This window comes from Galeopterus variegatus, unplaced genomic scaffold (assembly GCF_000696425.1).
Source record: "Galeopterus variegatus unplaced genomic scaffold, G_variegatus-3.0.2 Scaffold1173, whole genome shotgun sequence".
Lineage (NCBI taxonomy): Eukaryota > Metazoa > Chordata > Mammalia > Dermoptera > Cynocephalidae > Galeopterus > Galeopterus variegatus.
The window spans coordinates 226,550-253,249 of NW_007727284.1; the positions used below are offsets into that span (position 1 = coordinate 226,550).

General features: G+C 47.1%; 1 protein-coding gene across 2 annotated transcripts in view; it reads left to right on the forward strand.

The window, feature by feature from the left end:
* The window catches only part of PRKCB (protein kinase C, beta), a 346,927-nt gene that overhangs the window by 180,942 nt on the left and 139,285 nt on the right, over nucleotides 1-26,700 (forward strand). For both annotated transcript variants that reach the window (XM_008575361.1, XM_008575360.1), the window contains exons 4-5: nucleotides 814-925; nucleotides 3,936-4,064. In XM_008575361.1, coding sequence (XP_008573583.1) covers nucleotides 814-925; nucleotides 3,936-4,064 — 241 coding nt within the window. The remainder of the gene's footprint in view (nucleotides 1-813; nucleotides 926-3,935; nucleotides 4,065-26,700) is intronic.

Consider the following 26,700-nt stretch of genomic DNA (forward strand, 5'->3'; position numbering starts at 1 on the left):
AACACGGTGCTAGTAAAGAAGAGAAGGGTAATCTCCCTCAAATTATTTAAGGCTACTGTATAGTTTCGCCAAACTTATTCAGGTACGGTCCAAGGTGATTTTAAATACTCTTGCTAACTTGTTTCTTTCTGGGTCTCCTGGCCTACCTCCATGATGGGTTTGAAGGTTTCCTAAAATGCCATTCTCTCTATAAGTGACTTTAATAACAGTATTTGACATTTGTCTAGTGTTTTATGCTAAAGTTTATATCTTGATTGGAATTTTAGTGTTTCTCAGTTAATGAGCCACCCATTTACTGAGAAAAAAAAGCAAAGAGTGTATTGGTGGAAAATTAGCAGTCTCTGCCACAACTTGCAACTATTTGCTGGGCTTTGAACTTCATTCTGTAGGGGATGAGGAACTGGCAAATGGCCTCTAAGCAAGTAAGTTTCACACCCAGACTTGGGTTTTAGATCACTTCAGAAGCTTGCTTGGAGAATATACTCCTGTTTCTACCCAAGGAGGCCTGTTTAATTGATGTTTGCCACTTTTCCTACAGGCAGGAGATGGTAGGTTGGTTTCTCAGGTGGACCCAGATAGGGGATTTGCAGGCAGAGTGAGCGTGTGCTGGGGCCGGAATGGGAGACATTGCTGTCTTAGTCATTCATTCATTTGACTGTTTATCCAGCACTGCACCTGGGCACAGGGTTCCATTGATGGCCCCAGCAGGTCTGATGAAGGCTGGGGGCCAAGTTCAGTGCTTGGCATGCTACACTGATACTCAGCCCTTGGCATGCCATACTAACACTGGTCTCTTTTTTCTCTTGGCCTTAGGATCCCCGAAGCAAACATAAGTTTAAGATCCACACATACTCCAGCCCCACGTTTTGTGACCATTGTGGGTCCCTGCTGTATGGCCTCATCCACCAGGGAATGAAGTGTGACAGTAAGTACATGTCCCCTGGGTGTGTAACCCAGGGAGTATCCTGACTGGCAAAAGCAACAGAGGGGCCACTTCCTCATGGTGTGTGGTCCAACTCTGTAGCAATTTCTCCCGAGTGCTGGGTGGGGTACCATTCCCTACTGCTGCCTAATAATCCTCCCAACCCCACAATGCAGTGCCTGACTGGCAAAAGCAACAGAGGGGCCACTTCCTCATGGTGTGTGGTCCAACTCTGTAGCACTTTCTCCCGAGTGCTGGGTGGGGTACCATTCCCTACTGCTGCCTAATAATCCTCCCAACCCCACAATGCAGTTCCTTAAAACAGTAACCATTTATTTAGCTCATGGCTCTGCAAGGCAGTCCTTTGGGTCTGGACTGGGCTCAGCTGATGTCAGCTGGGCTTATTCCTGCATATGTGGTGGGCTAGCGGGTTGGCTGGGGGGCTGTCTAGGCCTGGATGGCCTCACCTGTGTGTCCAGAAGCATGGCTGGCCATTATCTGAGTGACGAGGATGGCCGGGCCACATGTCTTTCATCTGCAGTAGGCTAGCCTGGGCTTGCTCACATGCAGGATACAGGGACCGAGTTTCAGAAGGGCAAGTCTCTTTGGAAAACCTGCTTCAAGTCTCCTCTTGTGTCTTTGCTCCTGCTGCACTGGTCAAAGCAAGTCATGTGGTGAGGTGTACACTGTGGGAGGGGACTGTCCCCGGGTGTAGATACAGAGAGGCATGGATGAATCAGGACTGTTCCTGCAGCTGTGCACACCTGCTGTTGTCAACATCATGTGTGGGCCTAACACATTCTTTGCATAGAGACCTGCCTCCCTGAGGCACCTGCAGGTCTGTGATGCTCTGGCCAGGCTGGATGGGGAAAGGCAGGTGGGGACAGGACTCTTTATGAAGCAGAGGTCCGAGTGGCCTGAGGGACAGGGGAGCGAGGGGCGGGAGGCTTTGAGAGCTGCGGTTACAAAGGGGCAGGGAGACTGGACGTGTTTGTGGCTCCCAGAGGCCTGTTGGCTGAGCAGTCACGAGGCCAGAGCTGCCCCATCACAGGGGTCCTTAGGCCCAGAGGACAGAAGGAGAGAATCATGGGGGCAGAGGATGACAGGGGTGTGGACATGGATGGGGTGGGAGAGAGCGAGAGAGGCAGAGAGATGCATACACACGCATGGACAGGGGACAGATGGACACATGCAGCCCAGGCACAGGTGCAACGGGGAGTGAAAACTAGGAGAGAGACTCAGGTAAAAGGAGGGACAGACAGACAAACAGACAGACCAACAGACGAAATGATTGGAAGTGATACAGAGAAATGTCCTCGCACAGGCTCATACAGAGAGATGGAGATGGAGAGAGACAGAAACACATATGTGGAGAGATGCACAGAGAGACACACACACAGACAGGGGGAGGCAGAGAGACGCAGCTGGAGATGGAGAGAGTCAGACCAGACATCAGAGCAGAGAGTGGAAGAGACTATTCATCACAGATGTGGCCAGGTTCTGGAGGTACACATAGAAGTGGGGGGCAGGAACAGGGAGGAGACAGAGACACAGAAACAGAGAGATCCAGAGACACGTGGTGCACGGGCCCCTGGGTAGACACATGACCCGGCAGGGAGGGAGACGGAGGGAGGCTGGTGCCTTCTGCCTGCAGGACACTGGTTCCTTTTACTGCACATGGTGCCCCAAATGTGGGGACAGTGCCCTGCCTCAAAGACAGGGGTTGGGGCTTGGGCTCAGCTCAAGTCCTAGGGGCCTGTCCCTCTCCCTCCATCCATCTCCTCCCGTAACTCATTACCAGCTTTTGTAATCTTCCCGCCACCTCCTGGAGCTTGGGTGGGGTGCGAAGGGGCTCCCCAACCTCCCCTGTCCCCTGCTGTATTGGGTGCCCCAGCCTCTCCCCCAGCTTCTGAAACTGGAACTAGCTTCCCCTTGGAGAGCAGTGGATTCCTGGCACCCCTCCTGGAGCAGCCGTTATGGGATACACCTTAGGGGAATCAGCCACCACATTGCATGTATTTATCATGTAACACCTGGGATTCCATTTACAGACACGTTTCATTCGTCTCACCTCGGGTCTAAATTCTTTCTTGTGATTAGTTGTGGTGGGCACTGTGGTCCACCCGTGTCCCTCTTCAGGGCCCGCCTGTCCCCCAGCTGCTGTGGGTTCACAGAGGCACCCCTTGTGGGGAACTGCCCTGGGTGATGCCCTTCCCAGGGGGAGGTTCATGTCCAACCACTGCTGACACAGGTGTGCAGAGGCCGGGCCATCTTGTCTCAGTTGGGGACAACTCTGAAGGGTCATCACAGCTCCTAGTTCCCATTACGGTCACTTCAGTTGCAGCCACTCGGTGGGCCAGTCCCCCACCCCTACCCCAGCACTCCCCATAAAGTGCAACTCCGTATCTCAGACTCACCTCCAGGGAACGCAACCTATTATCTGCCACGGTCACTTCAGTTGCAGCCACTCGGTGGGCCAGTCCCCCACCCCTACCCCAGCACTCCCCGTAAAGTGCAACTCCGTATCTCAGACTCACCTCCAGGGAACGCAACCTATTATCTGCTGATATTAAAAAATCAGGAGACGTAACATACAAATCTGACCTTAAAAAATGGAAAACCTTCACAGCTTTGAGCAGGTGTCCTGCAGGGCTGTGTCTGAGTGGGGCTGCTGTGTCCTCTGCTTGGCCAAGTCCCCACCACAACCACGTCGTCCCTCACTTGTGTGACCAGCCGGCCCATGGGCATTGAAGTTGGTGATTCTGGCTTCACAGCCATTGGGGTGGAGGGCTGCCTGCTTCAGGCTACACCGTTGGCTTTTGGGGAGGACAGACAAGTTCGATCTCCTTTGTCCATCAGGGCTTGGGGTAAAGGTTGGAGAAGCCCGTCCGATGAGATCCTGGCAGGGCAGGTGGGCCTCAGCCTGGCTCGAGGTCTCAGCTTCAGGTGGGGCAGGTGTCTGCGGTCCCCACCCGGCCAGCCTGAGCCATGCCCCATCTGTCTGCCCTCACAGCCTGCATGATGAACGTGCACAAGCGCTGCGTGATGAATGTCCCCAGCCTCTGTGGCACTGACCACACGGAGCGCCGTGGCCGCATCTACATCCAGGCCCACATCGACAGGGACATCCTCATCGTCGTAGGTAGGTGGCCCTGGGGGCAGAGAGGGATGTCGGAGTGATGGAATGTCACAGGGGGCAAGGAGGGGGCGAGACACTGCTTTTGCCCCCTGTGACAGCCTTCCCTGCAGTGGGCACCCATCTGTAGGAAGTACGTGCCCTCAAAGCTATGCTCTCAGTGCCTGGGGCTCGCTTGAGCTCAGAGAGGGGCCCCTGAGTGCCCTGGGTTCTCACTTTCATAGGATTCTCCACTCCCCTTCTCTCCCTCTCCTGTTCCCTCTCTTTCTCTCAGAATCCTTTGGAGTGTGCAATTCTGTTTTCTTTATCCAGATAGTCGAGAAGGGATGCTTGGTTCTTCCCCAGACTTAGCAGTGGGAAAAACACAATCTTCATGATAAACATCGCATTTGGAAGAATGTTACGTCTTGGGGAGAAGGGAAGAGGTGTGGAACCCAGGGAGTACCCTGGAGCTTTCCATGTATTTGAAGTATCTCTTTCTTTAACCTGATGGCAGTTACACTGGTCCTTTTTATTTATCTCTACATTCTGGCACATCTAAAGTATTTCACAATAATAAGGAAGAAGGACAGTGTAGCCTGCTGGAGACATGCCGTGAGGGGAGGGGAAGAGAGGAGAGTCGTGTCTGCCGTTCACGTATAGAGCGTTTGAGACATGCTGGGCTCTGACCCGTGAGGCTCAAGGAGGTTGGGAGTCAGTGGCGCTGGGCTGGTGAATATCAGCCACAAGCCATGGCAAAAATCAGCACTGAGTAGATGTGAATGGAACTAAATCTCTGAAGGAATTTTCTCTCAAACACTTGCAGCACCAACTGCTGTAGACTTTATAGATCTAATTAATACGAACAAAGTTTTATGAATCAGTAACTTGGGAAATTGACCATGGAAGGGATTGATTTTATAAAAACTGGTCTGTTTCTGAGGCCCCAGAATGGTTCAGTAGCTCTGAGGTGCTGAGCCCTGTATTGGGAGGGGCTTTACGTAAAGCATATACAAATTGAAAACTGTCCCTCTAAAGTATAATTCCTTTTTTAAAGCGAAGTTCCTGAAGCCCAGTAAGCTTTTAGGAAATGTGCATTCCATGGCATTACTTTTTCCTCCAAGAGGAAGGCAGGTGGCTGCCTGTCTCCCCTCAGTGGGATGCTTGGGGGCCCCAAGGGAGAATCCTGCAGTCACAGGTTCAAAAGAGGTTTCCCCCACTGACTAGGCTTCCTGGTCCCAGATGGGCAAAAACAAGACTCTGCTTCCCTCTAGAGTCATCCGCTAGGAACTACACTGGCTCAGAAATGTTACTGCAGGAAGCCAAGGTTTATGGAACACATTGAATACCCAGTGCTCAAAACCTTACATGTTGTCTCTTTCAGTCCTCACAAGGACATTGCAAAATATCTATTATTCTTTATGAATGAAGAAACTGAGGCTCAGAGAAGTTATACGTCCAAGAGCTCACACCATTCGTAATAGAGGTTGAGCACCTCTAATCCAAAAATCCGAAATCTGAAATACTGCAAAATCCAAAACCTTTTGACCACTGACATGATGCCACAAGTGGAAAATTCCACACCTGACCTCCTATGATGGGTCGCAGTCAAAACTTTGTTTCATGCACAAAATCATTTGTAATACTGTATAAAATGACCTTTAGGCTATGTGTATAAGGTATACATGAATTTTATGTTTAGAATTGGGTCTCATCCCCAAGATATCTCATTATGTATATTCAAATATTCCAAGATCCAAAAAAGATCCCAAAACTGAAACGCTTCTGGTCCCAAGCATTTCAGATAAGGGATACTCAACCTGTAATAATAAAACATGTATTGAATTTTTGAGCATGTCAATTATTGTTTGAAGCACTTACAGGCAGTATCTTGTTTAAGTTTTGTCAGCAACTATAGTGATGTAAGTTGTTATCATTCTACCCATCAGGAAACAGGCTTAGAGATTCATACACTTCCTCCCTTAGGTCTGTTCGACTTTAAGTACTATGTACTAGGCTACTTTTTAGTTTATTTTAGTTCCTTCCCTTGCCCCTCTCTATTGCCTTATTAATTCCCTCTACGATTAAGCTATGGCACCTCTTATGGGCATTCCTTGGGGAATCTTTGTTCCTATGTTGTACAATACAATATCCCTTCAAGTTCAAGGTCAAAGTCTTCCCCCTTAATCATAGATATGCTCTGGCCTTGAGAGTGTTGATCATAAGCCAATGATTCTCAGGCAGTCCCAGTACATACCTATGAATAGGGGGTGTATTGTTTCCTAGGGCTGCCATAACAAAGTACCACAAACTGGGGGCTTAAAACAAGAGACATTCTCTCGGTGTTCTGGAGGCTAGAAGTTTGAAGTCAAGGTGTTGGCAGAGTTGGTTCCTCTTGGAATGCTCTCAGGGACCCTGTTCCATGCTTGTCTCCTGGCATCTGCTGGTCGCCAGGAATCGTTGGTGTTTTTTCCATGTAGACACATAATAACTCCAATCTGTGCCTCCATTACTATGTAGTGTTCTTCCCTGCATGACTGTATGTCCTAATTTCCTCTTCTTCTAAGGACACCAGTCTTTGGATTAGGGCCCACCCTAGTCTAGTGTGACCTCATCTTAACTTGATCACATCTGCAAAGACACTATGTCCAAAGAAGGTCACATTCACAGGTCCTGGGGTTAAGACTTGAACATATCTTTCTGGGGGACACAATTCCCCTCGTAACAGGAGGGAGGAAAGTTGGGGCTCCCTTAAACTTAGGGGAAGAATATCTGTGTGCTCAGAGCTCTGATATCATTAGTTAAATAGCTGCTAACACTTTAAGAGATGTCTGTGGTTTTCCAAGTGTTTTGATACTGGGTCACCTAATGGAGGTAGTGTTGTTGTCCTTTCTCTTTGCCAAGTGAGAGCACAGAGAAAAGGCTGCCACCTGCAAGCCAGGAAGAGAGCCCTCACCAAGAACCCAGTGATCAGTACCTCCATCTTGGACTTCCAGCCTCCAGAGCTATGAGAAATAAATGCCTGTTGTTTAAGCCACCCAGTCTATGGTGTTTTGTTATAGCAGCCTGAGCAGACTAATACAGTCAGTCATTGCCACAGGCTGCTGGGGATGGAATGGGAGGGTAGGATAACCTCGCAGGCGAGGTAGCTTCTGTGCAGCTGAGGGCAGTTTTCTGGACACGGGGGCAATTGTGAACTATTAACAGCCAACACACAGCAGCCGGGGGTGGGTGCATTGGCCAGTGTGGAGCTGGGCAGGATCCAATAGCATCCAGGACACCTACCTGGGTTTCCCAAGATCTCCTGAGTGTCCTTCTGGTTTCACTCTCAGGAGTCCAAGCTCCTCCTCCTTGATCTTGGCCAGACAGATTGGAGAGAAGAGAGAGCTAAAAGTTGTGTGCGGCCCTTCCCAGAAGTGCCAGGACAGAAGTGGCCTGGCGGTGTCTGTGGCATTGCTCCCACTTTGTCCAGACCCTAGAAGCATGTGCAGTGTCAGGAATTTACATCCACCACCAGCCCGGGGCGCTGCTGTTTTCCCTGAATGCTGAGTGCTCTTTGGAAATGCCAGCATCTCCAGAGGTGGGAGGTTTACTATCTCTCTTGTCTGCTTAAATCCAGGCTGTATATCTGCTTGTAAGGTTTTTGCGGGTCAAGATCAGAGTGGGAATCTGATCAATTCTTATTTTAAAAACTCATCAGTAGTTTCTCACTGTCTTTAGGGCAGACTAAATCTAGCATGTGGTCTCATTCTCTCTTCTCTGTCTCCTTCCTCTTTCTTTTAATCCTTCGTCCTCTCCAGACTGCCACACACCAAAGGACACCTGCGTTGTTTGGAATGCTTGTCTTTGCCATCTTCTCTTCCTCCACCAATTAACTTTTCCTCTTCCTCTAGATCTCAGCTCATTTTTGTCACCAGGGAAGCCGCCCCTCACCTCCCCCTGTTGTGGGCGCTCATGGTGTCCTGAACTCAAGCTTGTGTCAGTTGCGGTTTTGTGTTGGGTTTGATTAGCATCTGCAGCTCCCCCAAGACATTAGCCCCATGATGGTAGGACTGTGTTTGCTTTGGTTCACAACTCTATTCCCAGCACCTACCAAAGTGAGCATCTCTAAAGATTTGTGGGATCAATGGATATATGTAAAAAGGAGAAGCAACTGGAGGGTCCTGATAGACGGTCGCCTTCTGAGGTCAGGAGCAGAAGGTCAGCAGATAATCCAGTTTACACCATTGTTCTTACAGGAAGCAGGACACAGAGAATCTTAAGTACCAGGTCCAAGGTCAATAGCAAATATTACTGGGACTGGGATCTACCCTTTGGAGCCATGAACACCCTTGTTCCCTAGACAACGTAGAAAAGACATCAGTGTGGTGGGACTTATAGAATTGTAGCAAACTGTATTGACATCATGGTGCCCAGGAGTATCCTGAGAACTGGCAATACAGTGTCCAGATCACAGATGTAAAATGCTCCGAAAGTTCATGAAGCCCGTGTCTTTGTACGTGTAACAATATCTTATTCAACCCCTTCAACTCAGTATCCCCCATCAGCATAACAACTGACGTCCCATTATTTACATTCCCATCTATATTACAGTAATCCCCAAAACCTTATCCACGTCCATCTTCATATCCATGATTATAGCTACCAAAAATGTTCTAAAGACACAGAAGGAGCAAATTTTTTTTGATATTTCTTTTGGGGACTCCCATTTTGTGTTCTTGCCATTGTACTGTGCTGTACAGAACCTTCTTAGACTGAAACATCTACCAGACAGACGTAGGGACTCCCAATATTGAGGTATTTAAATCCCTCCCAATATCTGACATCCACACATCAAAAGAAGAAGAGCAGCAAAGAGACAAAAATCCTTGACAGGCTATTGGGGAAAGTCAAAGGTCATGTCAGATTCCAAAAGGGTATGCAAAGCAGGCACTCTCAGGAAAAAGGAACTGTTGAAGGCTCATAGAAGACCCTCTTACTATTATTATTATTTTTAAAGATGACTGGTAAGGGGATCTTAACCCTTGACTTGGTGTTGTCAGCACCAAGCTCACCCAGTGAGCTAACCGGCCATCCCTATGTAGGGATCTGAACCCGTGGCCTTGGTGTTATCAGCACCGCACTCTCCCAAGTGAGCCCTGGGCCGGCCCAGACCCTCTTATTATTTAAAGAGCAGTTGCAAGGTAGAGAAAGTGTTTGATGTCGTGAGGACTCTAACAAGGTAGAAAGAGTACAAGAAAACCCATGAGGGCCTTCATCTGATAGACATTCCACTTGGGTATCTTCCTACTAGAACCAGTATGGCGGGGCAATACCAGAAGACCGGAGGGCAGGCCTGGGTGCGCGCTGTACCTGAGGGGTGAGGTGAGAGGTGAGAGGTGGGGCTAGTTTGGAGTGACCGTGTGTTTACAGTGTGGAAAGGTGGCATGCTACAGGTGAGAAGGTGAGATGGGCTTTCTAGGTGTTCATTCAGGAAAAGGGTCTGGATCCAGTGATGAATGAAATATAGCCTCTGCCCTCAGGGAGCTCACAGCCTAGCGGGAGAGACAGATATAGATGATTGTACTGCAGTGTGGCAAGTAGTGTGACTGTACCATGGTAGCACAGAGGGGCACCTGAAGCTTCTGGAAGGAAGCCAAGGCTGAGTGGAGTCTGTAAGGTTTGTAGGAATTGTCCAGATGGGGCAAACTTTGTAAATGAGAAAATTAACACCAGCTTTGTTTATCGAGCATTTACTACATGTCAGTGCTTTATATAAATCAACTGATGAATCTTTACAGCAATCCTCTCTTATAGGTATTAGGATAACATTATAGATGTCATCATACATGTGGGGAAACTGAGTCACCAAGCCAGTTAAGTAGCTTTCCAGAAGCCCCACAGTTAGTGAATGGTGGGTCTCAGATTTGAGCCCAGGTGGTCTAGCTCCTGGCAGTGGGAATAAGTTATGCAGCACAGAGAGCAGTAACGGTGAAGGGTGTGGGGGCCTGCTGAGCGTGGCCCCCTTCCCTATGGTCTGGCAGGTAAGCACATCTAGAATTTATTCACTAGGTCTCCCATTCATTCATTCATTCATTCATTTACAATATTTATTAAATTTCTACTGTTTGTCAAGCATAGTTAGGTCTTTGGCATACAGCAGGGGACAAGCCTCTTACCTGGACAGGTGTCACAACCTGGGGTCTTGTCAATTTCTTGGGGCCGTTGGAATATTTTCTCAACTTTCTTCTTGCACCAGCCATGGAGAATCTCATTCTTGTCAGGTTAAAATTCAGTGCCCTTTGAGTTTTCTTCAAGACAGTCGGTGTCCACATATCCATTTATTTAATATAATCTTTTCTTTAACCCTCTAAGGGTTTGGGCATTTGGAACACAGAGCCAGAATGACTTGAAGACTGTATCTGCTTTTTTGTCCTGCCATATACTTTTCTTGAGCTGGCTCTCTGCTTGAAAGAGAGAGAAAAGGAAAAGGGAAATGTAGTGAAAAAAAAAATCCAGATAGATTAAATCTCAAACTATTACCCAGCCATGAATCAGCGCGGGGCCGTAACATGATCATGAGTTAGGCCACTGCGGCCCACTAGAGGGCAGTCTGTGCCTTCAAAGACGTTCCTTCCCAAAGGCTCTCTTTCAGGTGATGCCCCAGTTTGTAAAAGCACAGCACAGTCACTGTCCACCATGGAAGGTGCTGCAGAGAATGGCTGGGCTAACTGCGGCCCAGGGAGAGGGCTACTTCTCAAGGCCATATGCGGAGTGGGGATAGGACCCAGTTCTGGTGGATCTCCCCTCCCTTCTATACTGCCGGTTTGTGATTGTTCCCAACACTTCACTATGAAAAATTGTCAACATACAGCAAAGTTGAAAGAATTTTACAGTGAACAACACCCTTCATCCACCACCTAAATTCTACCATTAACACTACTTGCTCGATCTCTCTGTCCATACATCAATTGTCTTATTTTTGACACATTTCAGGGTAATTGCAAATATCGATTCAATTTCCCCTAAACACTTTAGCATGCGCATCAACTACAATTCCAAATTTATTTACAATTTATTTTACTTTTTAGGTTGCAGTGGTTGATATCTTACGAGTGTTGTGGCTGAGTTTTGACAAATGCATATGACTGTCACTCTAATCCCTATCAAGTTAATCCTCATTTTTGGTGTCACGGCTGCCATTGAGGATCTTATGAAAGCTGTGAACACCGTCCTCAGAGAAATGCCCTTGTGTGCAGACATGCTCCGCACACCCCATGCGTATCCACAGGGTGTCCTCGGTACCTAAGATCCCTTAGACTACATCATAGTTAATAGTTGGTAGATTTTTTAGAAAAGAAGTTGTAATGCAGTAAAATAGGTTTGTTGAAAACTCTTCATTGTGTACTCACTGGAGAGTAAATTCCCTTATAACAAAATCAGCAAGACATCCATGTCATTGTACTTTTCTTCAGTTTTTTTTTGTAATGAAGACGTTAAATCCTACCTCTATGGAACACTGAGCATCACCTTTCCCAATGCATCACAGCTGGCCCTCCATATCTGCAGGTTCCACATCCATGGATTCAATGTGGATTGAAAATATTTGGGGGAAAAAATAAAGAATAACACTACAATAATAAAAAATAATACACATTTAAAAAATACAGTATAACATCTATTTACATAGAATTTACATTGTACTGGGTATTAGAAGTGATCTAGAGATGATTTGAAGTATATGGAAGGATGCACATAGGTTATGTGCAAATTCTACACCATTTTATAGCAGAGACGTGAGCATCTGACGATTTTGGTATCTGAGGGTGGTCCTGTAACCAATCCCCCACAGATACCAAGAGAAGACTGTATATAGCTGTCTGCATACCCCATGAAGCCAGGGCAAGGGTCCCTTGCCCACCCTTCCTTAGAATCCTGTTAGCTTGTGATGTTGTAGGTGGGTATCCCGGACATTGAAGTCTGAGATATAGGACTTGAGGACTTGGAGGGAAGCTGACATCTTGCTACTAAAAGTTCCTTCTTTTCTTCCCCGATCACTTAAGTCTCATGAGAATTATCAAGGCCAGGCCATAGTCTGAGGCCCCTAGCCTCAGGATGTGCTGGGTGTACCACCATTGTTCCTAAGAGCCTGCCTAATTGCATTTAAGGGGCATTGCCAGGACCTGTAGGGCAGTGACTTGTTACTGACTTTGGAGAAAGTGGCCCGGCAATATCTATTAAAATATGTATACATATGCACATTTTGAGTCTCAAGTTTCCCTTTTGGGAATTTATTCTGTTGAAATAAAATACCCGCATGAAAAGAAATAACATACAGAACAAGCATGTTTATTGATGTTTTGTTTGTGGTGGCAAAAATTGGATCAGCCTATTAGGGCATATCCATTTTATGAGATTTTAGGCAGCTGTTGAAAACAGTAAATTAAAATGAGCATATGGGGCTTCTATGCTTGTTTTTTGATATGGGCATTGGTTACACAGGTATATTCACTTTGTGAAAATTCATCAAGCCGTATGATTATGATTTGCACACTTTTCCATATGTACATTATACTTCATATTATATTTTAATACTTACAATGTTTAAGTAATAAAAATTCTAAATAATTAAAAAAAAAAACACCAATGGGTTAAGCTACATATATTGACTTAGAGCAGGTGTTGGCAAATGATGGCTTGTGGGCCAAGTCTGGCCCACTGCCTGTTTTTATAAATAAAGTTTTATTGGAATGCAGACACACCATTTATTTACATATTGTCAGCAGCTGCTTTTGTGATGCAATGGTAGATTCAATGAGTAGTTGCAACAGAGCCCGTATGGTCTGCAAAGCCTTAAATATTTACTCTCCAGCTCTTACAAAAAACATTTGCCAACTCCTGACCTGGAGGAACATCTATGATGTGTTATTAAGTGAGATCATTAGGTTGAATAAAAATATATTTAGTATGATCTCATTTTGAAGAAATAAGCAACAGAGACTTCCTATGTGTGAAGTTATGTTTGTATAATTTCATAAGGGTAGGAAGAAAGGTGTGGAAGGATGCAAACTGGGTTGTAAACATTGGGGTTGCAGAAGGTTTGGAGATGGAGAGAGGCTGGGACAGGGAGGGGGACTGGTATCATCTCTGTATGTCTTGCAAGTGTTTCTCTGGCTGAAGTAAATACATATCACTTCTGTAATTTTCAAAAAATAAAATAAAAACATAAAAATCTCTAACTAGGAAAAATGAATTTAAACAATCTCAACAGCAGCAGTAAAAATTGAATGGATAATGCCAGTGACAGGTGTTTGGTTGCTCTGAGCAGGATTGTTGGGTGGTTCTCAGCCTGGGCAGAGCTGGCCCAGGCCCTGTCTGGGAATGCATTAGTCCGTTTTCTGTTGCTTATAATGTAATACCTGAAATTGGGTAATTTATAAGAAAATGAAATTGATTTCTTAGAGTTTTGGAGGCTGGGAAGTCCAAGATCCAGGGAACACATCTGGTGAGGGCCTTTTTCTCAATGGGAACCCCGTACAGAGTCCTGTGGTAACCAGGGTGTCACATGGTGAGAATGGCCTGAGCAAGAGAGAGCTGACCTTCTCACTTGCTCTCCTTGTAAAGCCATCAGAACCACACCTATGACCACCCATTAAACCATCGACCCATTACTCCACAAATGGATCAATCCATTCATGAGAGCACAGTCCCCCGATCCAATCACCCCTTAAGGACTCCAGTTTCCATTGAGGTTAAATTTCAGCATGAGCTTGGGTGGGGGTGGCAGGCGTTCAAACCACAGCCAGGTATTTTTGAGTTTTTATTGTCACTAGCACCCATCATGTGTAGTATTCATCTTGTGAACTGGACCTATTCTCTGAGCTTTGTGTTATTTACCATTTGTCACTTTGTCACTAACATCATCCTTAGTGGGTCTCATGTGTCCTGGGAACCACCTCCTCTTCTTTGTGCTCTTCTCTGTGCTTCTTGTCTGGCAGGCTCACAACTAATAACACTTCATCCCGACCCCTCCCCAGCCTCACCTCCAGGTCTAAGTTTTTGACTTAAAACAATTTTCAACACTCCGGTATCCTATCGGATCCTGTTTCCTATCCTGTGGCTTCCCAAGCCTCAGAGTTTCAGCTGGGGGTGTTCCCACTTCAGAAACCAGTGTAGGCCCTGGCTGCACTGAGTGTGGTCCATGGACCAGACACATCCGCATCACCTGGGAGCTTATTAGAAATGCAGAATCTCAGGTTCCACCCCAGGCCTGCTGAATCAGAATCCGCATTTTAACAAAATGCCCAGGCCACGTGTATACACTTGAACATTTGAGCAGCCCTGCTGTAGACAATGACGATGAATTGTGGAGAATGCGTCTTGTCCACTAGGTGGCAGGATCACCTGTGCTCTGCTCCTGTGTGGGGCGCCGCAGGAGGGCGGGCCTGGGGTGGTGAGTGCCATCCAGTCCCACCTTGGCCATGGCATTTCGTCAGTCCTGAAGCTTGGGTGTCAGTACTGCCAGCGCCAGAATCCTTTTTCCTTGGGGCCCTGAACCTACATGCATGTCCTGGCATTGGCCTCGAGCAGCCTGCGCTTCTGGCCTGAGCCATGCATGGAAAGTTTCCCAGAGCCTTTCCTCCCTGCTTTGCCTTTGTCTTCCATACCCAGAGGGACAGGACAGACCTCTGGGTGAGCTTCCCAGTTCCTAGCCTCCAGCTTGCTTTGCTCATTGGCTTGCTGCAAGTCCATACTAGTTACAGGCCAATATAGTCTGTGATTGCAGGGGTTGAACATGGGTTTTGGAGTGAGGCCTGGGTTCAAATCCTGACCCCCCAACTTTTTCAACAAATATTTGTTGGGTGCCTCTTGTGTGCCAGGCACTGCTCACAGTCCTGAACAAGACCAGAGGCCTCTGCACTCTTTCTAATAATGGGAGATCAACAGGGAGCAAACCAAACACTTCCAGGAAATGATAAAGGCTATAAGGGCAACAAAATATAGCAGAGTGATGTGACAGAGTGGTGGCCAGTGACCTGCATGTCATCAGCAAGAGATGATGGCATTTAGTTGGGACCTGATGGACAAGCAGGAGGGAGCCAGCTTGCCGACAATGCCAGGGAAAAGCTTGCCAGGCAGTGGGAACAGTGGAGGCGGGGGGCTGGAGGGAGGCTCGAAGTGGGCTTGTGTGTCACAGGAACTGATGAGAGGTGGGTGTGGCCAGAGCCTAGTGATGGGGGAGGGGAGACGAGGCTGGAGGGTGGACAGGGTGGGCCAGGTAGGCCTTGTGAGCCCGAAGGTGGGTTTAGTTTCTTTCTGAGTGCAGGGGGATTTAGATCCCAGGAGTATTGGAGGAAACATTATGCAAGGTCGCTGTGTTTAGGACCCACAATTGCCCTATGAGGGCAGTCATTTTATTTTCCTTATTTTGCAAAGGAGGAAACCAAACCTTAAAGGATCTGGGCTCCTGCCTATAGTCACCAAGGCAGCACGTGGAAGAGGCAGGATTTGCACCCAGTATCTTCCTGTCAGGTTCCAACACATGAGGGCAAGTGTTGGGAAGATATGGCTTAAGGCTTTGAGAAGTCTTAGGACATCAGAGACACCCAGCATGCCAGGGGGACAGAGGTAGGAGATGGCTCAGTGTTGGGAATCCATTGTCTTATCTTTCAGTGTTTTTGTTTGTTTGTTTGTTTGTTTTGGTGGTTGGCCAGTACAGTGATCCAAACCCATGACCTTGGTGTTATAAAGCTGCGTTGTAACCAACTGAACTAACTAGCCAGCTCTCCTGCAGTGGTTTGAGGGCACAAGTCCAGAATAGTTTGGCATCAAGGCCATGGAAAGGACCAGTTCATCTTTTTCCTGGTGCCTCAGGACTATGGGGTCAGAATGTTTCTTGTGATTGGAGTTTAGATAAGGGAAGGGGGCTGGAAACATTCCGGGTAGTTCCCTGAAGGAGGCAGGTTGGGCACAAGACAGAAGGGTAGAGGAGAGATGAGGGTCAATGGCTAACACTTGCTGAGTGCGCCCGTGGTCCAGGCACTGTGCTGGGCAGGTGGACAGAAGAGGTCGTGCACCATGTGGTCCCAGCTCTGGGGCATCTCTCAGCAAATCCTATCAACAGCCCTGCGAGGGAATTATGAATGGTCTGTCCGTTTAGCAGATGAGGACACTGAGGCACAGCGAGAGAGGCTGAATAACTTGCCTGAGCCACACAGCGAGGAAGATGTGGAGCTCTGCCTGGAACCTAAGTATTTAGTCCCAAATAATTACGCTCTTGAGCACTGTCTGTCCTGCCACTGAAGACGTCATGGAGAGGAGATGATGCATAATAAATATTAGCAGTTACCTTTTCTAGAACTCTTTCTCTGTGGCTGGCTTGTGCTGTGAACTCTGCAAGCATTTCCTTATGTAATTCTCCTAACAATTTTTTGTAGTTACTGAAAATCTTCTCTCCATTTTTTAGAAGAGGAAACTGAGGCTGAGGCCCCAGCTGCCTTTTATTGATGGGGACATTGCTTCTTAGAGTTCCATTTTCCCCAATGCTTCCTGCTAGCCTGTTTTGCTCTTTTGAGAATATGTGAGCCGATGTTTGCTGGACTGTCAGGCCAAGAATAATTCCACTTCTTCAGCCCAGCCTGTCTTTTTGCAGAAAGATTTTGTTGAAAGGTGGACAGATGGAGAAGGCCTGCTCTCTAAACCTCACTGTGGTAGGGCCTGGGATGGTTATTTGATGCCAGAAAACCCTCTCTTCTTGGAAGGTAAGGAATACCTGGATAACCCAGGAGGACAAAATGAGGATAGTGGGAGTGCCCATCTCATAGGGTTGCTGAGAGAATTCCATGGGTCGTACATGCACAGGGTTCAAGACACCACCTGGTATGTATGAGGGACATCATTTGGAGTTTCCTATTTAGTAACCTTTTATTTTCTCCCAAAGTGGTCATGTCGGGATGTGGTTTCCTTGGGGAGAAATTCAACCTCCTAAAGCCCCTGACTGTAACAGGCAGCAGAGAGAGCTTGGTCAGAGCCACTGCTATTAATGGCAGCTCTTGTTATTTCTGCACTACTGTCTTTGGCACGGTGTATCCTGGAAAACTTAAAACACACTTGGGACTGCTCCTGCTGGCCACATCGCTGTACCTAAAACGACCTGAGAGGTGCTATCTGCACAACTGAGGCATCCAGGGAATCTGGTTTCTAAGCCTGTCACGTTAAGATGCTGCTCCAGTTCTGCAATCAGCCAACATCTACTAAGCACATGCCAGGTGCTTTGAGGAGACCGTTTTGTGTAATTATCATCTCAAATCTTTGAAGTCACATCCCCATTTTTCAGGTGACGAAGCTGCAGCGTGGAGAGGTTAAGTAGCTCATTCAAAGTCATCCAGTTGTTAAGTGACACATCTGGGACTCAAACCCTGGGTTGTCTGATTCCAGGACCTGTGCCCTTAACCAGTACCCTGCCCTACCTCCCTGAGTGCTCTGGGGCAGCTGGAACTAGTGGAATTGAAGACATCCAGAAGGTGTGTGTGTGAGAGAGAGAGAGAGGGGTAAAATCAAGTTCATAGCAGTATCCTGAGAAAGTGTTCTCACTTAATAAAAAGGGGTGTTCATGGGGTGTTCAGGTTATACTGGAAAACATCCGGATACAAAGTGGTTTGAGCATGGGGAGGGGGCAGGTCTTCGTGGCAGAAGACCAGCTTAGCATCATAGATGCTGAGCCTCACTGGACCCCTGTATCATCCATGGAATCCGAGCCAGTGTGAGTATCTGGAATAAGGGATTTAGTGTAGAAATGAGGCCTCGAACAAACTTGGAGAAGCTGGGGATGGGAAGGTCTGTCTGGGTGAGTCGGAGGATCAGAGGTGCAGGTGGACAAGTTCAAGTTAGAGGGAAATCCAAGAAGCCAAGCACGTGGAGCTGCAAAGTGGACATTGACTAATTTCATGAGGCGTCTACTAGTTTCATCCCTTGGGTCATTCAGTATAGGTGGGCTGAAAGCCTTCCACATGTTTGAAGACAGTTTTTAGGTGCCCTCAAATCTTTTAATTCCCAAGTGAGGCTGTCCCAACTCTTTCAGCCACTCATTATCAAATCCTTAACCCACCACCCACAACTTCTAGCACCACCTGATATAGTCAAGTATCCCATCCTCTACTCCGACCCAGAACTCCTCCCTGACTGCGCTGCAGTCAGAGTAGCTTCCTTGTGAAGCACGATGCCCAGAGCGAAAGAGACTCCTCCAGGAATTGCTGAGGAGAGAGGGATTGTTACCTTCCTCGTTCTAGATCAGTGGCTTTCAAACTTTTCAGACTGCTGTCCACCATGAGAAATAGGTTTTACATATCGCACACACACACGCACACACGCGCACACACACGCACACACACACCGCACAAGCAAGCACACTCTCACAACTGAAACCAAACTGTCATGGGATAGCATTTACCTCTCCTTATGCTAGCTATGCACTGTGATTAATTCTCTTCTCTTCCGTACTCTTCTATTCTGTTCTATTCCTTTAAGAAAATGGTCTTACTCTGTAAATTGATTTCACTGACCATTGACCAATGTGTCTTGACCCACCATTTGGAGAAAGAAAAAAAAAAAAAAACAACACTGTCCTAAACAACAAAAATCTCTTTTTGTTTCCTAAGGTGACATTATTCTTTTTTGTGGGGCTCGGGGTGAGGCCAGCCACATCACGCTGTTGATTTATCCTGGGTTTAAAGTCATTAAACTTCTCACTCCTACCACACCAGCTGCTGCAGGCTTGTTTTTTTTTCAGACTTGAGGCTGGGCATGGATACTTTCACCTTGTTGGATGTGGCTCTTTGCTCCAGGGCCATGTCGAAAGCTTTTTAGATCCTCTTACTCTTGTTCTGCGTTTCTTCTGGACATCACCTCCCTGACTCCCCTCTTTGTGTTTGGTCTGTGCCCCTTCTCCTGCCCTCTCCCATCTTCCTGTTCATTTTCTTGTTTTAAAATGTAGGTTTTATTATTGTTCAGGTATGGTGAGGCCAGCAGTTCAGGAGATGACTGCCATTGAAAAGATGGTTTATTACTCACAGTTCCCCAGAGGAGGGGACATGCCACCCCACACAGGGCCACATGGGGGAGCACCAGGGTCTGCCAGGAGGCAGAGGGAGTGGGAGGGAAACACGGGCTAGGGCCTTTAATGTGGTTTCCATGGGAAGGAAAAGGTGAGGCAGGGTCAGCAGGCTTAGGACTGGCAAGTTTGAATAATTTCAGTAGGCTCCAGATGGTAGGGGCTGTCTCTCTAGTTGCCTGGTACCTGGCCCTGTAGTGATCAGGGCAGGGAAATAGTGGCCTCGAGTGTAAAAGCCCTAGAAAGGAGACGGTTGGGAGTATGGCCTTTGGATTGGTCAGTTTGCATATGAAAGGAGCACTTGCAGATGAGTCCTTTACTGTGTCTAGAAATTGGCCAGCCCTGGGAGGGGCAGTCTCTCCAGGGTCAGCAAGGCCCCAAGATGTTAAAGCATAAGAAATACTGAAAATAAGAAGGTATGATGGGTACATTTTAAACTATTTCTGCTTAATTTTATCAAACTAGCATAGACATAGAATTAAAAAGAACCCAATGTGCACTGAAGAACTTATGGTGACCAGCAATGTCCCCTGCCCCCATCCCAGTCCTGCTTACCCAGATTGACCTTGAATCAGAACCACTTAGAGAGTGTCCCACCCCCAGAGTTTCTGATTCAGTAGAAACTAAAGAATGAGAATTTGAATTGCCAACAGGTTCCACAGGACCACACTCAAGAACTATTGCCTTGGAGGACACTATTTTTAACTATTTTAACTCTTTGTTCAGGTGCTTGAATCCTGTATATTTTAATGATGTGCTCTGTCTCTATTTCATTTCACTATCTCATGGCTCTGACTTCCTCGGAAGGTTTTAGCTCTCTGACACCGTCCCTCTGGTTCTCTACCTGCACACACCTGTGGCACAGGTGTACCACCATTTTTAGTTCACTCATTCCACAAAATTACTATTGAACATCTTCTACATGTCAGGCACTGACTTAGTCACTGGGAATTTGTCAGAGAACAAGACAAAATCTTGCCCTCATGGAGCTTATATTCTACTGCAGGGCTTGACAGACTTTTTCTGTAAGTGCCAGATAGGCCTTGGCGCCATCTGGTTGCTGTCACAACTATTAGCTCCTCCATTGTAGCACATAAGTGGCCACAGACAGTGTCCCAATGAATGAGTGTGGCTATGTTTCGATAAAACTTTATTTACAAAAATAGGTGGTGGGCTGGATTTGGCCTGCAGGTAGTAGCTTGCAGACCTCTGTTGTAGTGTGAGAGACAAATGATAAAGTAGACAAATAAGTAAAATACATACAGTCTGTCAGATGATAGGTACCAGCGAGAAAAATAAAACAGAAAAGGAGGATGGGAAGCATTGATACTGGAGAACAGGGGTCCGTCCCTCAGAGAGTACAAACCTGCCAAAACAAGGATAGGGGGAAGTAAGGAAAACACTGGGGATCACTCCCAAAGCAGTGTCTCCCCAAACAAGGGAAAGGGGTCATCTTATACAGCCAAAGTTCCCACGTAGCTTCCTGCCCAAGTCCTCACTGAGGTCCTCTCATGTAAGTGAAGGATACAAGCTTATTCACTTTGGATTGGTTCACAATGGGACATAGTTTGTTGGCCGGTTATGAAGCCAAATTAGCATTTGGACCTCAGGAAGTTGTCACATGGGCTAAACCTTGAGCCCTTGGCTAGTACAGGATGCAGTCCGTAGGTGATGAACTGAGACGTCCTGTCATGGCTGATCCATGACATAAAACAGGGATAGGTAGGTGTGAAGATCCCAGCTCCTCCTTGGGCCGAGATTCACCAATTTGTCACATGGGCTAAACCTTGAGCCCTTGGCTAGTACAGGATGCAGTCCGTAGGTGATGAATTGAGACGTCCTGTCATGGCTGATCCATGACATAAAACAGGGATAGGTAGGTGTGAAGATCCCAGCTCCTCCTTGGGCCGAGATTCACCAATGCTTATCTCTGAGGCCCATATTTCAGTTCCAGCTGATATATCTTGAGGACAGTCTGGTATTTCATGGTTCATGACTTCCCATCACCTCCTGCAAGAACAGAAACTCAGAACAGAGGGTTATGACTGGTTCACTTCCTGTTTTGGACCTTTTGGTGAGAGCCTGGGTGTTTAGGAGACTCTGGACCTTAGGTCACTGTATGGGGGAAGGGACTGGACTTGCAAATTCAGATATGGTGGCAGGGAGGAGTCACTGAAGTGGGACATTTGAATAAACACTTTTGAAGAAGATGAAGGAAGGAGCCATGCTGCCTTCTGGTGGAAGGTCATTCCAGGCAGAGGAACAGCCAGCGCAAAGGCCCTGTGGCATGACCATGCTCAGAATGCTTGAAACAGCAAGCAGGCTAGGGGGTCTGGGTGGGGTGAGCCACAAGGAGAGGAGTAGGAGGTGAGGTCAGAGGTAACTGCCAAGGGCTTTGTAATCCACTGTAAGGAATTCATCTTTACTCTGAGTGCAGTGGATCAAGTAGTTCATTATAATAGTTCCTTTAATTTATATAGTTACAACTCCTTTTCTTGCTTCCTCAACTACAGGCAGTATCTCTTGACTTTCTATTTTGTAAGAGGTACCAGGCACTGTACCCAGCACTATTACATGCATGACATCACTTAATCTCTGTTAGATAGACACTAATACTGTGCCCATTCTGTGGATGAGGAAACTGAAGCTCAGAAAGGCTAAATGATTTGGCTGGACTCACACAGCTAGTAAGTATGGAGCTAGGATTTGAACCCAGGTGTGTCATAATGTACAAATCTTAGCACCTACATTGTACTGAAAGACAGAGCTGTAATCTTTTAGGGATACTGGGGGAACCTGTGTCTTTTGGACAACAAAATTGAAAATCCTTCGCCAAGGAGGGTGTGTGTGTATCAATCAAACACAATGGAGACTATTCTGAGAGGGGGGAAAGGCGTTTTCTGGGGGAACTCTGACCAAGCCGCTGACAGCTCATTTATGTGATGCTGGTGTGGTTTGACATTCATGTTACAAGACTTGCATACAATTAGCCTGAATCGTTCTAACACAGTCTCTCGAAAACGTTTGGAATTTTCCCTGTGTCTGGCTCTGTGCATGATGTAACCACGGCTGGATTTCGTTGGTCATCCATCCTGGAATAGTGCGGTCCGCATCTGTCTGCATCACCGAGGTCTGATCGAGGTCTTGTTTTCCTGGAGGGCAGAGCTGTTGTGCGGATTTTCATTGTGGATCCTGTTCCCTCAGGAGCATTTGTGCAAACAGGATGGCAGTCTCTCTTTGGCGCATGACAATGATTTTCTCCAAGTGTAAGCTGGAGTACTGTTAAACATGCAATGCAAATGAGATGCAAATGAGGGCCTGCATTGGTGTGGGTCAGGAGGCCAGAGCTCTGGGTGCTTCCGCACCTACCCTCCCAACAGTTGGCTGATGAACCTGACAGTTCCTTTTACAGTCATCTTTTCTGCCTACCAAAGGGCTCTTAATAAGGGCAGAGCTGACTGCTCCTGTAACCCCTTTAGACACCTGGTGATTGGAAGCTGGAGAGACAGTGAGCTTTAGATGAGCTGTCAGACACCACTGAGTTATCATCCACTGCCTGCTGGGCTCTGAGAAGCTGGAAGCGTTAGGAAAGGGAGGGAGCTGGCCGGGTAACTGACTGCTATTGTCTGTGCCTGCTCACCCGATGAGTTGCGTGAGGCAGCCATGGATGCCTGGATTTGGACTCTCACACCCCGCTTCTGTGGCCCTCACTGGGTGCCTGCCTCAACTCAGAGAATGGGTCTCCACAGGGACTGGGAATAAGAGCTGAGAGCCTGTTGCCTGGGTTGAGGATCAATGATCCTTTGATTTTATTTCTTCTTCCAGCCTAACCCACTGTCAGTGCTTCTAGAGAAATGCCAATCCAAGTGGCCTTTTGAATTGGGGAAAGAAAAATGAACCAAACTACAGGAAATTATGGAATGGTTCATGGAGAGGGACACTCAGTCCTATTCACAAAGAGCCAGCAGACTCTGAGGAAGCTCCCATTGGATCTTTCTGTGTGTTTCTCCTTGTTTTGCAGGGGTGTGTTTTTCTGTCAAGGAAAACAGTGCAGTTTCCTTGACAGAATCATTAAAGTCTCTCTCTCTCTCTAAATATAAAGTGCATGCATAACAATGCCTACTAAGTGCCAGGCACAGTGCTGAGCTCCTTACCTGTATGAACACATTTAGTTTCCATTTATAGATGGGGAAACTGAGGCTCAGAGAGGTTAACTAACACATCCAAGGTGGTTTGGTTTGTGTGTTGCAGAACTAGAGTTTGATCCTAGATCTGTGTGAGTCCAAAGTCCAGGCCCTTAACCTCTGTGCCCAATTGACGATTTAGGAATTAAAGAGGTAATTTGAACTCAGGGATGGGAGTGCCTTCCTTCAGCCTTGCAGTAAACACACAGCTTCCTTCTCTTTTCCTCTTCGAAGCTGCCAGCTCCCTGTTGGGGTTCTCCTTGGCTCTGGCCATGGTTTTCCCAACCCCCTCATCCACACCTGCTGGTGTCAGACTGACCTAGGCTAATCACAATCCCTGCCTGGCACTAGCTCACGAGACAGCTTAGGGGACTTGTGGGTTACACAAGTTCCCCTAGAAAGATGATGGGTAGGCGGACACTGGGACTAAAATGTCTTGTCTCCAGGCTTCTTCAACAGGGGCAGTGTCCCCCGGATCTCCAGGGAGAGGGTTGTTCTTGCGGTGTGGGGTCTAGAAGTTAATGCAAAAGGCTTGTTTCCACCTTGCTATTGGTGAGTCTTGGGTGCACTGGCAGGGGCTTGCTACTGGTGAGTCTTGGGCCCACGGTGCATTGGCAGGGGCCAGCCCTAGTCCTCCTCCCCTGTGCAGATTCATGTCTTTCCCTCAGTGTTCATGGCAGATAACAGGCAAGGTGATGGGTGCAGTGGTGTCTATGGTCAGTGGTCAACAAATGTTCGTTGAAAACAAAAATTTAAACAAGACAGGTCCTTGTCAATAGTGTTACATAGTTGTGGGTCCTTGTCTTGGATTGTGCCAACCCTTCCTTCCTCCAGCAGGCACACTTTTGGGAAAGGGAAGGGATGCTGGTACTTCTTTGGCTCCATTAGATCCTCATGGCAACCTGTGATATAATACCTGTTCCCTACCTGCTTTTATCTCAGCTTTCCAGAAAGGAAAATGCTGCTCAGAGAAAATGTCACTCTTGCCCGAAGTCCCATAGCTAGAGAGCAGTGGGGCTTGAATTAAAATATAGATGTGACTGATTCTAAACCTAGGCTGTAATGCATAGCTTTCCTGGGGAGCATAAGAATCTTTCAGGCTTCATTCATCCATTCAATTGTTCTTTGAATCTCCCCTGGGGTGGGGCATTTGCTAGACACTGTGAGGGCTCTGGGTATGAGGATGACCCTTTACACACTGAGTATTTCACAGCCCTACTAAGAGTGGGAGAAGAAGAGAGAACTCACTCTAAAAGGGGGAGTTTGCGAGTGACAGCGGAGCTTCAAACGAAGTGCCATGGGAGGTGCCCAGTGATGAGAGATGAATTCCAACCGGTGAGGTTGGGAAAGACTTCACAAAGTCAAAGGCAGTGGACTTGGTTCTGGGTGGGGAGGAGAACTGACACTGTTGAAGTCCTCCCCCTCGCTAGGACTCAGCTAAGTGCTTTGTCTATTTCATGCTTTGAAAGATGAATAGAGACTTTCATGGGTTTTTGCCCTCTGAAATCCACTCTTCGCACCCAGCCAGAGGGAGCTTTCTAAAATGTAAATCAGACCATGTCACTCCCCTGCTTAAACTACGCTAAGGCTTCTCAGAGCTTTCAGCTAAAATCCAGACTCCTCATCCCTGTTCTGAGAGCCTGCAGGATCTGGTTCTCTCTCTCAGCCTCTTTCCAAATGCATCTCGTACCATTTGTCCTCTTGACATGATAGCCTCTTCTCTGACCCACTGCATATATTTCCTCCCTTTAAATTTTTTTTCTGCCTCCTCTTAATTTTTACGGTAACATTAAATATATTCCATGAAGCATGGAATATATTTATTCATACCTAGAAAGTGTAGGAGCCAGGATTTGAACCCTTTCCTCTCTCTTGGTAGCATAGAACTGTGACTTCCACACTGTTCTCTTGCCATGAAGCATGGAATATATTTATTCATACCTAGAAAGTGTAGGAGCCAGGATTTGAACCCTTGCCTCTCTCTTGGTAGCATAGAACTGTGACTTCCACACTGTTCTCTTGCATAGTTGACAAATATGTGCAGAGTTGTCAACCTGTACACTGTGAAGAGTGCTAAGAAGAACACAGGATATTATGAAAAAATAATTGGAAGTACTAAAGAATGTGGTTTCAGAGGAGGCCACATGGAGATTGCTTAAAAGTAGCCAGCAAAGTGGGAGCAGAAGAGAGACCACACCAAGTCAAAGAGCTCGGTGAGTTCAGCTTTGACCTGGTTCGAGCAAGTTTCCAGATCACCTCCCTCCAATCTTTTTTTTATTGAAAAATAATTGATTAAAGGTATTTGTGGGGTACCAACTTCAATATCAATACCTGTATACAATGTGTGATGATCAAATCAGGATCATTAGCACGTTCATCATTACAAACCGTAATCATTCCTCGTGCCCATTAACCAATTTCTCACTAGTCTCCGTCCCTCTCCCCCTTTCCTACCTCTAGTAAGCACAGCTCTGTTCTCTCCTGAGTGTCCAGTGCATTATTGTGATTGTTTCTTCCTTTGCAGCCGTGAGAGAGTGGGTCTTCCTAAGAGGTCCAGCACGTAGTTCTTGGGGAAGAACTGGAGTTTTTCCCACACTCGGTCATTCTCATCCTGGTTGCAGCCTCTCTTGGATATCTCCTTCCTTCTTGCTTGCTCTTCCCTCAGCGTGGGTTGCTCTTTCTTGGGCTCTCCAACCATGGTAGTAACCAGCTACCGATTACTCTTTAGGTGTCCACTAAATGTCACCTTCTCAGAAAAAAACACCCAAGTCATATCTAAAGAAACCCCTCCCAGTCACTCCCTGTCTTGTTACTCTGTTTATACTCTCTTTGAATTGGTCACAATTTGACCTTTTGTTGTTTATGTGCTTTTTGCCTGTTTTCCTCTAGTGGCTGGAGGGCAAGAATGGACCTTTTTTCCATACCACTACGTGTCAGTGTAGTGCACAACTGACAGGTGCAGGTTCACAACAGGTGTTTGCCAAATAAATGATTAAATAGGTCGAAAAAGTGGGCTTCTGGGCTGACATGAGCACATGAGCGAAGGCCCTGTGCATGAAGGTGCCTTGAGTATCTGGTGTGTTTGGACAATAGAGCTTAGCTGTGAAGACTGATCAATGCTGGGCTGTAGAAGAGCTTGCTCAGGCATCCTAGGGATTTGGGACATTATTCAGCAGTTACTGAGTCATTGAAGGTGGCTGTGACCTGATCTACATACCACTGGTGACAATTAAAAAGAGGGATTGGGGGCGGCAGTGCTCCCACCGAGGGTTCGGATCCCACATACAGACCGGCCGCTCACTGGCTGAGCGAGGCGCGGGAGCAACGCCGAGGGTTGCGGTCCCGTTGCCGGTCCCGGTCCGGTGCGGGGGCGACACTGAGGGTTGCGATC